This window comes from Penicillium roqueforti (assembly GCF_015533775.1).
Source record: "Penicillium roqueforti strain LCP96 04111 chromosome Unknown scaffold_26, whole genome shotgun sequence".
NCBI lineage: Eukaryota > Fungi > Ascomycota > Eurotiomycetes > Eurotiales > Aspergillaceae > Penicillium > Penicillium roqueforti.
Window position 1 is genome coordinate 1 of NW_024067590.1, and position 12,749 is coordinate 12,749.

At 48.0% G+C, this 12,749-nt stretch overlaps 2 protein-coding genes across 2 annotated transcripts; both read right to left on the bottom strand.

Annotated features, from left to right (window-relative positions):
• Positions 1-1,513: 1,513 nt before the first annotated feature.
• LCP9604111_7758 (grainyhead-like protein) lies at positions 1,514-3,923 on the bottom strand (the record flags this gene model as incomplete). The annotated part of the gene is made up of 5 exons (XM_039075825.1): positions 1,514-1,818; positions 1,870-3,056; positions 3,118-3,651; positions 3,714-3,839; positions 3,910-3,923. The coding sequence occupies 5 exons, from the start codon at positions 3,921-3,923 to the stop codon at positions 1,514-1,516; spliced, it is 2,166 nt and encodes a 721-aa protein (XP_038926147.1).
• A 4,957-nt stretch (positions 3,924-8,880) lies between these two features.
• LCP9604111_7759 (zinc metalloproteinase family protein) lies at positions 8,881-11,414 on the bottom strand (the record flags this gene model as incomplete). Its single annotated transcript, XM_039075826.1, has 4 exons — positions 8,881-8,977; positions 9,036-10,903; positions 10,983-11,078; positions 11,142-11,414. 4 exons carry the CDS (start codon positions 11,412-11,414, stop codon positions 8,881-8,883), a joined length of 2,334 nt encoding a protein of 777 aa, XP_038926148.1.
• Between the last annotated feature and the right edge of the window lie 1,335 nt (positions 11,415-12,749).

Here is a 12,749-nt window from a genome sequence, read left to right on the forward strand (position 1 = left end):
GATCTGTCATAGTAATTCAGGTATTTTAATTTCCTGCCGGTCTAAAATTGGTAAGAGCTAGTCCTAATTAGGCTATAAAACCATTAAAATCAGGCATCCGGCTGTTGGCCGCTATACACCTTCGTACTAGTGCTACTCATGAAAAGGTCAAAGCACGACAAACATACGTACCATACGATCCAAGCGTGGGGTGTGTATTCTCGATCTGGAAATTTCGATGCAACTCCCGATTTGGAGTTACTATGTTGTACCGAAATTACAATTCCCAGGGACGACTCCCGGCCCCGTCCGCCACCTGGGCTATTGGTTGGCTGACAGGAACCGGACGAGAGATGACCCATCCAATCAGTGATGTTATGTCGACCCGAAACAGCGGTCCAGGCGATCTTCCCTGCCAAAACTAGGTATGACCTCACCAGCCGTGGGATAGTTACCAGGTTCCTGGGAACCGGGGAAGGGGGTAGTATTTTGTTTACCTTTTTATGGCTTGGGATGGGAAAGCCACAGTGCGTGTTCCACTGGGTTGGTGTGGAATCACTTGTGGACCGTGAGGCGTTAGTCTGTTTCTTTTTTGATTGCATGGCCCACTTTGGAAGGGGGGAAGGTGGTGGCTATGTAAGCGTTAGATATTTCTCATTCTCGGTTAAGGTGGCAACTTTCAGTACCGAGTGCTGGTCACCAAATGTGGTTGTAGTCTTCCAAGGTACCAGAGGTTGAGTGGCTGCTGCAGCTTTGCTGGTGTAGTTGTTAAAGAGTTTAACAACTCAGACACCTAGTGTTCAAGGTAGGACAAAGTACGACTCCTACATGGAAGATCAAATTGAGGTAGCAAGGTCATCGTATTCTAGCACTTGCATCCGAGTGGCTGACTTGCAGTCCCATCCTCAGTAGTCCCTCAGGAGACTATCTATATCGAATGATATATGCATAAGACATAAGACATGGGTAGAGATAGACATCACAGAAAAAGTCAAAACGCTCAAGACCGGTACAGACCAGCAACCAACAAAAAGAAAAGAAAAAAGAAAAAGATAAAAATGGCTAATATCAAACGAGAAGACCTGGAAATAAAAGAGGTAAACAGGGTATCAACGTCGTATGCTCGGCCCTCGACCAGATCGAAATGATAACCATAAAAGACAAATATATCAAGAGTTCCATAGCCCATCGACTCATATACCGTCGTAGTGGGTAAGCAACGCTAAGCTTCAACACAACGATGTCAAAAACAAAAAAACATAATATAACAGGGTATCGTTGCTCGGAGACTCGTTTATTATCCCCGTGTTCAGCGCCCAGAAGAAAAAAAGTACCGACCCATTAGAGAAGATGAAAACACGAAACGACAAAGATGAGTGCAAGAATGCACTCAATGTGGAAAGTTCGTGCGGCAGACCAGAGTGAAGAGACCACAGTGGCTAGCGAGGTGAGATGTGAAAAGAAGATTTTACTTTTGCATCATATTCGAGTTTGAGATGCCGGGGCATGTGCTTGAGATGTAGGGGACGCAGTTTTAATAAGTTAAGTTGATCTCCATAGGAGATTCGGGTGTGCCAGAAACACCGCCGGGTGCTTCGGATATGTCGACGATCATGTCTTGACCCTCTGGAAGCTGGCGGACCACATCGTCATCAACTATAACTCGCAGGCCTTTCTCATGGGCATGCATGATATTTGAGATCCGCATCGGATCGATGTGATATTTCTCGGTGATTTGCTTCACGAGGTCTCGAACGGTGCGTTCTGTCAAATAGATTGCACGGTAGTAATCCTCTGAGCGCGTCACATTTCCAGTGAATCGAACATAGAAGCATGCAACTGCGAAGAAAATTAGCAAAAATATTGACGGGTTGCGCGCGAGAAACTCACTTGGCTTGAGAGGGTGTTCCGACGGAGGTCGGTAGGTCAAGTCTACACCGATGGCCTCTATGAAACCCCTTGAGATTTGGTCGCCGGAAGGAACCCTCTGGATAGTGGTGGGGCATTTTCCTAATCTGAGTGCGTGGGTAGGCGGCGAATTCGAAGAAGAGGTATTGGTGTTCGGTGGCGAAGGCATGATAGACTCTAATTCACGTGTGCTTGAACGACTTGTATTCCCATACTGAGAGGAATCGCTATCACCTGATAACTGGATCGGATATAGGTCCGGATCGTCGAAGTTGTCACCGCGTAAACCGAAAACGCTCACTGAGCGAGTAGATGAGAACATCTCTTGCATCGTAGACAACTTGGCTTGAAGGTCGTCCTCTAAGGAAACTTTCTCTGAAGTATTTTCCGAGTCCATCGACCAAGTTCGCTTGTGGCCCGAAGGCTTCAATGAATTATCCGATCCCTTGGAGGTGCCCGAGAAATTACTTCCCCGTTTGCGCTTCGAAAATCCACCACCCATTTCTGCCTGGGAGACTTGCTGTTTAAGCTTATCAATGGTCTTCTTAACATGCGCGACGTCGTTCGACAGCTTCCGCTCCGCACCATGATCCCGGAAAAGTTTGACTTTGCAGTAAGACAGCTCTGGATCGTGCGAGAGACCGGTCTCCTCGTCCGGGGACAACAGCTCGGTTTTAGCGCACAGTCTAACAGGAATTCCCTTGACGCCTTTTGAGTGGCTGAAATCTGTGGAAAGGAAATTGAACCGCACGGGAATATTGCAATCTGATATGCCGGTCGCTGGGTTGGCAGTCCAAGTGACGCAGAAGCCGTCAACTGACATACTCTCGACTTGAACCTGTCGATTCCTGTGTGCGTCACTGCCCCCTTGTAATGGATCCACGTATTCAACTGCCAATAATTTCCCGCCCCGTTGATGGGCTTCTGTGGTACCACGGCCTTCCTTCCATAGTTGCCAACATGCTGACGGTCTCGCCCGTTGTTCTCGCTCTTCGAAGGAAATTCGGATGAATGTTCTGTATCGGACCGGTTCGTGGCTGAGCATTGGTGGGCTTGTATCGACAACTGAGAGATTGTAGGCTTGGCCTTTATTGAGATAGGTCACGGGAATTTCACTTAGAGTCTTCACCATGGCGGTCGGTGCTCGTAGAGAAACATTGAAGCGGAATCTATGAGTGCGAACCTGGTTAGGATTGAACGGACATTTACTATTTGGATCATTAAACTCACTTTTCGCCCTTGGCATATGACATGTCACCAGCCAATTGAGAGGAAAATTCCGTAGAGGCGGTTACATTGGATGCTGTTTCAACACGTACATCATTTAAAGAAGAGTCATCGAGAGTATCATCCATGACATCATATCCGGTGTCGCGGTGCATGAATGCGCTTGGCGCATATGATGGCTGTGTGTACGGGTTCATGCCATGCACTGAATTCATGAACTGCGGATGGAAGGGCTCGAAGCCAGTGCTGTGGTGATTGTGTACAGCCGGCATGCCCGCCAACGGGGTCATCAAGTGCATCCCCGTTGGGGTATGCAAATCGCCCGCCTGATTATGGAACATGGCACCCATTCCAGAAGAGGTTGGAGTATAAAAGCCCGAATGCGGGTTGGCAAGAGGCATCATTGAATAGGAAGCGGATTCCATCCATGAGGGCGTCAAGCCCAGTTCATGCATATTTCGGGGAGTGCGGTCGTTGTTAGTGATGGGAAGCTTGACATCATGACCCTCCATTTTCACATCGTTATTCTCGGCCAGTCTATGCAAGAATGTCAGTTTCTGACCTCGGACATTTTACCTGGTAGAATATAATGTACATACCCTGCTATCAAAGGTTCACCTGCCCTCACATTGCGCGGACTCGTGCTGTCCCGCCGAGGGACAATGTCTGAGAATGTCTGCTGGAAGCGACTGATGAACTCACCATCCGGCTTCTGGGTGTTGTTCCTGTTGCGCGAACTTGAACGTTAGAACAGACCATTATACGATTGACCAAGTTAAGCGGCGACAAACTCACCGGTTGGTGAACATTATTTAATTTATCAATGCTTCGCCTGGCTTGGATAGTGAAGGCAAGAAACAGATTATGGCCACCCGTAAATTGTGGCCTGCCAGTATGGTTGTGCTCAGCTGGTCTTCGGTTTCACGACGTGGATTGATCGAGTTCGGAAAGCGTTCGGATGAGGTCGTACGTCGTGGATAATTCGAGGTAATTCGAGGTAATTCGAGATTGTGCGAAGTGCAACAAGGGGTTCTAGGGAATTTTCTCTGATGTGAATGTGAAAAGACTAGATGGGTGTGGAAATGAAATACGCCAGAAACGGAAGATCGCGGGACTAGATCAAAAGGGTGAAGGCAGATAGAGTGTAGGCCGATCCAAACCAATTTTGGAATGGACTATGTTCCTTCTTATAGGAGATTGGAGGAAATGATGTATTATTGGAGAGACGAGGGGTGGAAGGAGGGGATAATGCTCTAAGGGAGGGGATGATGGGGAAAGGAAGAGTAAAGATGGTACGGTCAATGAGGCCCTCCAATGACAGATGTATAAGAGATCCCACCAAACTGTCATCCACTGAGCCACAGTGGACTTAACACAAAGGAGAAACCATTGGATGTGCTCGGAAGATTTTAGGAGAGAGAGAGGAAAGCTGTCGCCACCTGGGAGAAACTGATAAGACCAGGGGGCCACTTCTGGTAAGAGGCTTTTTTATTTTATTTTATTTTTCTTCTCTTTTTTTTTTTGAAATCTCCTGGAAGAGTCGAACTGCTAAAGAAATTGGACAATATATTTGTTCGAATAAAATGATTGGTCGAGCGAAATACATTATGGAGACCTTTGGCAGTTACCGGAGAGCCGTGCGGACATAGTGGGGAAAACGACATTGGAGCGAGACCGAAGTGCAAATTTACGTATTGTACGGGTGTGTATTATATTTCGAGTACTCCGTATGACAATATATATCACTAGGTACGGAGTAGGTAGATTCAACGTACGGAGTATGGAGTTATTATATATATACTAGTTATATACAGAGCATCTGTTCTCCTTTCTATTCTAACATGGATATTTCAGATTCATACGGTTGTCTATACGGAGTACTATATGAGACATAGCCCCTTCCTAATATATAACCCCCGTGTTCAGCATACATATATTAGCAACACGTAGTATGGAGGTCCTTGTAAGACGATTCAGATCCACGGATACTCTAGGGAGGGAACCCTAGAAGTATCTCCCGTTCTTATTAGGTAATGTAACTTGCTTGGATGGCAAATAAGTATGTTGTTGTGGTAGCAGTAAAATAGAGTTATGCATACCATTCAGGTCATACGTACTTTGGTCCTTTGGTAAAATCTTATAACCGTCATTCATCTAACACTACAGCCACATCTATCCAATCTGAATCTTGACCTCATACCAGCATACAACATACAAAGTACATCAGCCGCGAACGAGGAATGTGGAACTATTAATCTCTAGCGGTTAACTATGATAGGTGGCCGGCCCGACCGGATCTACACTCAAACTGATATTGTTCGGTTGATATACATTTTTCCACCGGAATCAACTGACTGGGCCCGGAGATCTATCAATCCAATCTCCTGGTGCTTCCCAAAAAATCCCAAAAAAATATTGCTGATGATTTCATCGGTCTCCCGCGGCTCATAGACACGGGTCCGTTGACGAGGGACTCTGCACACCGTGCGCCAGAACGATAGCGACCATGTCAACTATATATTCCAAGTTTAAACCCATTTCCATGCCAACATGGTTCATCATGGCCAAGGTAGCTGGTTGATCCATACATACTGAGGTGGTATGGAATGTAAAGTCTGGTGTGGGGTTGCATACAGCCACATACCACGTCAAAACAATACTAGTCCATACATGCCATTGCTGGAAAGCCTACCCACCTGTAATATGGCTCGATTCGCACTTGAATGATCAGTGGAGCACGTGCTGTAAGTATATTTACCATGTGCATTAAGAACAACGTCCACCGTTACCCGTATGTACCCTGTACCTTACTCGAGCTCTCAATTTAAGTTATTGAAGCTAAAGCACGGAATCCGTGCATCCGTTTCTAAAAGTAGTAAAGTACTAGTCTGACGTATGAGGCTAGTGAGCGTTCAAGACAACACAAACAGCGTAAGTACTCGAACGCCTTATCCACTTAAATCACCCCAAGATCAGATTGACTAGCATAAAGCCACGCCGTCATAAGGGGATGTTTTTGGTGATATATGCAACAGGGGGGGAAATGGACGGGCTAGACGCTGCGTTGGACATCCACAGTTGAGAAAAAAAAAGAAATTCAGAAAATACCGTCTGGAGTGCGAATTTGTGTGTCTTCATCATTTCACTGGAATCAATCGGAAACAATAGCTGGATAGAGCATACAGTCGATTATTGGCTGATCTGGCCTCGGAGTACTCCGTACGTTATGCAATTTAATCTGTAAATTCCATGGGGCTTTAGCGATTGCATCCTTCACATAGATACTCCGTAAGTAATCGAGCTTCTCTGTAAAGGAAGTAGGAGCGGTTGGCCAAGCGCGGGTTCTAGCTCGGGAGACACTCGAGTCCACGGATAAAAATTCTAGTTACCTAATTAGTACTTATGTTGACTTATGTAGCACATATGATCATCTCCACCGCGCTCGTATTCTGGCGTTAGGACTCTAGCCTCTATTTCACGTTGGCATCTCAGGTCTGACCCGAGTTTTTTACGAGTCTCGCCGAGCTGTTGGCCCCGCACAGTGCGAAAGGTGTACAAAGCTCTGTACCCTAATCCCGCATTTGTGGCTTCGGGTCCACCGTGAGTAACTAATACTCACCAATAAGTAATAGTTCTATAAAAATAAACAGCTTCGACGGAGGACTACCAGTCTCTCAGCCGGAAGAATAGTTTTCCGGGGGATGGATCGGTAGGCTTGGCAGCTCGGGCTCGGAGCTGCCATTATTGAAATTCGCCGTATAAAATACAGTATTGTATATGCGGGTGATCTGCTCTAAATAGGGAAATTCATTCTCGGGCTGTCGATGTTCTGGTGAGAGGTCGTCCAGGGAGAGTGTGCATGTGCAGAGCAGTGTATCAAGCTCCCCTAACCGACCCGCCCATGGCCCCCCCCCCCCTCCCCCCTGCAAAACCCACACGCCTAGCGCAAAAGGGCAACCAAGAGAAAAACCCAAAGCCACATAATATATAGGAAAATCGGAAATCGGGGATCGGCAATGGGGAGAGGGGCCGATCTACCCTGGCTTGCAGTGGATTTACTAGCAAACAGCCAGTCAGGCCAACAAACGGTCTGGCCACCTTGAGCTCAGGCACCCCGAGCTCTGGAAAGAAAATGACGGCACAGCTTACGCAGCTTCGTTTCCGCCACGAGCATTTCCCCATTCTCGAGGGGAGGTACATGTACACGGGGGTTCCCACCCCGGTTCAGCGTCGGCACGAATGGGATGCGCGTAAATATAGACGTTGTGCATATGGCACTCTGAATGGGGATGTGTCAAAAAATCCAAAGCACAGGGCCAAAGCTCGTTGATTGGCTGGGGAGCTGTATTTAGAAAACGTGGATATCTACTTTGTGACGAGTTTCCGGCCTTATGATTGGCACGTTTATATTCTCCGGAAACTAGATACAAAGTTCGCACGCGGTATAGCGGGGTCGGCGGGTGTTCACACAACTACTCAGCTAGGCAAAATATTATTCTTTCTATCCATAGACGAACATCCTTCGGCCTAGGGCTTCATTCAGTATCCCTTTAATAATATATATACCGACATGAAACAGCCAATTTTACAGATGGGGCCACACAATAATATTCATATCATGATATATGGTGAGCATGTTGCGTTGAAAGGTCTAGTCTCCCTTCCGCCATATCTTACATACCCACGAACGTGTCAAACGTTTCCCGGCGCCGACAATCGGCGTGAGGTTCCGATATACCTAGGTAGTCCCTGTCTCTCTCTCGGGAGATTGGTGATCTGATGGCTAGATGGCTATATGTTCCTTGTGCCGTCTCTCGTTCCACTCCACAACAACGGGGATCAACGGGGAGAACGACCCTCCCCGGATTGGCTGGCCAATGCTTCTGTCTAGGAATGAATATGCACCGAAGATCATAATAAGCTACATCGAATGTAGATCGTATGATCCTTCTAGGGCTGTGGATTTAACCACAGAGACTTCGCCCACAGTGGCATGAATCATAGATATTGGGATTGTGAGGGGTCATTTGAGTTCGTAATTGTGAACATGACTTAGTACTATGCTTCCATGCGGGTGTAGTAGGGTTCCGGTCAATGACCCCGGTGTTCCTCTTTTTTTTTTTGTCTCTTTCGAGTTGTTGTCAGGAGATAAGTTTGGACAGATGTATGAGGACCGCCCGTGAGAATTCGGAATCTACCCTGTGGATATTTACCAGCGTCTTAATTACAAAGTGTAGGATTACTCTGGATCATTCTCGAACATTGACGGTGGTTTCATGACATTACTCTATATGAACTATCCAACCAATATGAATGATGCCCCTTTACAAAATGATTCAGTGGTGCTGTGTGTGGCCATCGGTATGCTCGATGATTACCAATAAGTGTAGTCCATGCACCCGGGACTAACGTCGAAGAAAATATCAGCATGCATACATGCGACCCTAACACGCCGATGACGCCGATGTGTGACAGAAAATGAAATAGAAGAAAACATATAGACACAAACAAAATCCGACGGAACCTCGTGTATATAGTAGCCAAGGGCCAGTTGCGGAACGCGGAATTGTCTGTTCCCAGAGGGATGAAAAGAGGGTAAAAGATGCAAGAAAAGGCAAGGCTTAGTAGTTGTAGGAGATGGACGAGGAGGATGCCCTGCAGTCATTCGCAGTCCACCATGCTGTACGATGGTTCACCGGGATTTGGCTAGCTTCGAGGCATGAGGACCTCTCAGAGACGGAGGAAAGAAAAGTTGGACAATTGCTATCAGTGCTGGATGATCAATGAGAATCCATCAATCCATGATGCGCAGGAACCAGAGATTCCCGCAATCTTGTAGCCCAAGGGAGGGATTAAAGTGTGGCTGTTGCACATTGGTTAGCATGCTTCATATGTAGAGAAAAGTAATAGGGGATACGTACCCTGAGCCACCGGCGGGGTTTCCATAGATACCCGATTTTCTCCCCAGACTCGTGAGAATCTCGATTCCATCAATCCAGAGACCAGCTCGGACATAGAACCCAAGGAGAACTTCCCCACGTCGGGTATCCAGGACGAACTCATCACCACCAGGTTTGCCTCCCCGCTTGCCAAACAGCTGACTGGTCGCATCTTCGTAGCAGAACTCGATACCATCCAGCGCAAAGCCATGGTAGACCTTGATCGATGTCAAGAGCTTTGAATTGATGAACGCATATTCCAGTAACAACTGCTCGGGTTCGCTGCCTTCCATCGCCGACTGGCCTAATTTGCCGCTTTTAAAACCAGACCGGCCTTTGGGCAATTTGACGAGAGAATTTTTCGATTTCAGATCGCCAATGTTCTCAACCGTATAGCTGCCCAGTGCACCAGAGCAGACAACCATACGGATGTTCTTTTTCTTTTCCTTCTCAGTGCCATACACACGTTGACGAAGCTCGATCTCCGTCACGGCAACTTGTCGTGGTAGTCCGTTGGGGCTCGACTCACTGTTCAAGTACTCGATGAAGTTGTGGCAGAGGGTGTCACCCTCGGCATATAGCTCCATGAATTCTATCCCCGATGAGGCAGTGAACAATATCTTGCCGTTCTCGACTGGCCACACGTGGACGCTATCATCCGAAGGGGGAGAAGGATCGCTTGGGAGTCGGAAGCTGGGGTGGAATCGGAAGCGTAGGGCATCGAGGCGGTGCCAGCTACACTCGTCGTTGGGCAAACACACCTTCAACCCTTGTGCCTTTGTACGTGTTGAGAACGGCTCTCGGGTTAGGAATGTCCGGTTCAAACGCACATAATCGCGAAGCATGACGCCCGACTCCTGGTGAGGACATCCGAAGAGATGGCCCACCTCGTGCATGTGAGCCCCGATGCCCAGATTTGCTGACTCCCAATTGGAGCCCGCCTCACCACAGTCATTGGCGACGTAGTTGGTATCCGTGCGGGTGCAGTCTGAGAACGCATCCACGACTTCTTCCAGACACGATGGATAGCTTTGGAGACAATGAGACCCAAATATAGCCATTTTGATATCGCTGTCAGCCGAACCTAAAGCTGCATGGCCGGTGATCATCTGAGATTCGGTATCCCAATGAGAATCGAGGAGGAGAACGGAGACGTATTGCTTCTGGCCGGCCTGGGGCCGGAAATGATTTCGCACCGCGTCTTTAGCAATGGCGAACAACTCGTCTTTCTTCTCGGCTTTCCCATTCTGCTGAGCGATGTTAAGATCCCGGAGTTCGGCGACTGTTTTCTCAGTGCGGACTACGTGAATCTTGGCCTCATTCCGCATCTGACCTTGGGCCGAGTCGCGACGGCTCAAGCTACCAGACTGCCACTCTTCCTCGAATCGGAAACAACGTCGGCCGAAATTATTGCGGAACATCTGTTCGCCAGTGAAGGCCTGCCAGAGATAGGCAGCCATGCGGTACTTTCGAATGGCCATTTCCAACCCGTTTCCTTCGCGCTCTACCCTTTCCGGTACTGCATCGTATGTGCCGTCTGAATCTTTCCCCAGGAGAACGACTAGCTGCAATGGGGGGTTGTTAACCAGAGGAAGGTAGTTAATGCAAAGCCAGGAGGAGTGGATGGCGGGGTGAATGCTCCCCGTGGACAATTTTGGCGAAACAAAATCAAAGCGAAGGCGATTAGGACCGGGAACTAGGTGAACAAGGACTTTAAAATGCGATGCCGTGACGGGCCAGCCAGTCGACGGGAAATTATCTTGGTGGTGATAGACGGTGATGTTTCCGTCGAGCGGCTGTTGCCTTGGGTCGTTGATTTGACCATAGACGAGCAGGACTTTTTGGTTGACCTGCATGATAGTTAGATACCTGATTTCATGTCACCGGAACACTATCGGCCTCCAATTCGTGCCGGACAGAGAAACATACCCATGAATTATCCGCCACAGACACCACTCTCGGTGCATAAGGCGAGACCGGAGCCTGTGATCGGTACGTGCCATTGACCGAGGACGAGCTGCTACCCTGTTTTCTCAAGCGATCAGGGTCAGTATGGTCAGCTGTCGCGGGGAATGAGGGTGGACGTACGATAACGCTGTTTCGCTGCGAACCGGTCGCTAAAGGCCCCGGGCGCTGTGACGGCGGTGCCAAGCTGGCTGTGCTGGTGGTTTCAGACTCATTGAGTGCTGGAAGACTAGGGGTTGAAAGGGTTGGTCTGATTGATGACGGTGGAGTGATGGAGTTGTGGGAGGAAGTGTCGATTGTGGATGACGATTTCCCGGAGACCTCCTCCACACTATGAGATGGGGTCTTGTGAAAAGTGGCCTTCGATCGACGCCGTAGGTCTTTGAAGAACGGCATGGCGAGGTTGAGAGGAGAGAGAAGGACGAAGCTGCCCCGATGTTATTTTTTTCAGACGGGGTTAAATTGTCAGGAACAGGGTAACCGTTTGCGGTTGACGACAAGTCGCCCCGCAAGTCACCAAATAGGGGGAAAGGGGATGGATTCTGGTTGATATGGTCAAAATGAAGTTGATTTGAGAAGATGAAAGAAAGAAAAGCCGATCTGAGATTTCCCCCTCTAGTTCCAGAATATTAATTAACTACATCGACATTACGTACCTCAATCCGCGCCCAAACCGCATTATGCCTCCCAAGGCTGTTATCAGCTCAGCTCCAACCCTTTTAAGTCAATGTTTCACTGTGGATCGGGGATCGCTAATGTTCTTAGCTTGGAGCGTGCGAGGGGCTCACACACCGGGCTATGAACACGGCATGTCCATGGCCATCTGTACTTTTTAGTTTCCTACAGGCTTCCTGACGTTATGCTGCATATCTGGAGACTCTTGATTTACGGCGTTACGTAGGTGGCTCCTGTTAAAATCGTCCTCCCACATCTCTTCCAAGATTAGAATCTTAACGGGGTTGATAACAGGGCTGCATGCATGGCTAAATCCGTCTCACAGCCTCAATACCAATGGCGTTTTTCTTTCTTGCTATGGGGTGCGATTCGCATGGGATTGAATTGGATATTGCGTACACGTAAGTATATAAATTGCATCCGGCGATCTAGGGCATACCTCAGGGGAGTGACGACCTCATTCCCCAGTCCAAGTGGATCGCAATCTGTGGCTGAATGTCTGGTTTCTATGGAGATCGCCGAATCGGAAAAAGAACATTCTTGTTCTGGGAGAAGACCCTGAGATTGGATGGAGTATAAAAAGTGCGTGATGGAGCTCAATTGGGGAGCACCCTCTCACATCAAAGAATCAACAAGAATAAACAGCTGGGTAGTGATCGCATGGACTATATAGAGGTCGTGGTCTACCTGTAAACGGAGTACACACTTCCCCGTACCCCGTACATACGGAATAGTTCATATTCAGAGTAGATCTAGAAAGACAGATTCAAGAGACTTCAAAATAAGAAACAAAGAGACACATTTCTGCCCCATGTCTTATGTTTAACACCGTCCAGCGAATAAAAATGGGTTTCTTTCATCTTTCCATCCCAATCTGTTCAAGTGCTTCTCCAGATTTGGTCTCCGAGTTCCCGCAATTCGCCAATCTCTCACCCTTCCCTTTCGCCCTTACTCCCCCCAAACCCCAACATCGACACTCTCTTCAAAACGTCTTCTTTTTTTCTTGCATAGGGGTGTCTTGTTTAGTTTGATTATTTCGATTGGGTTCCTTACACA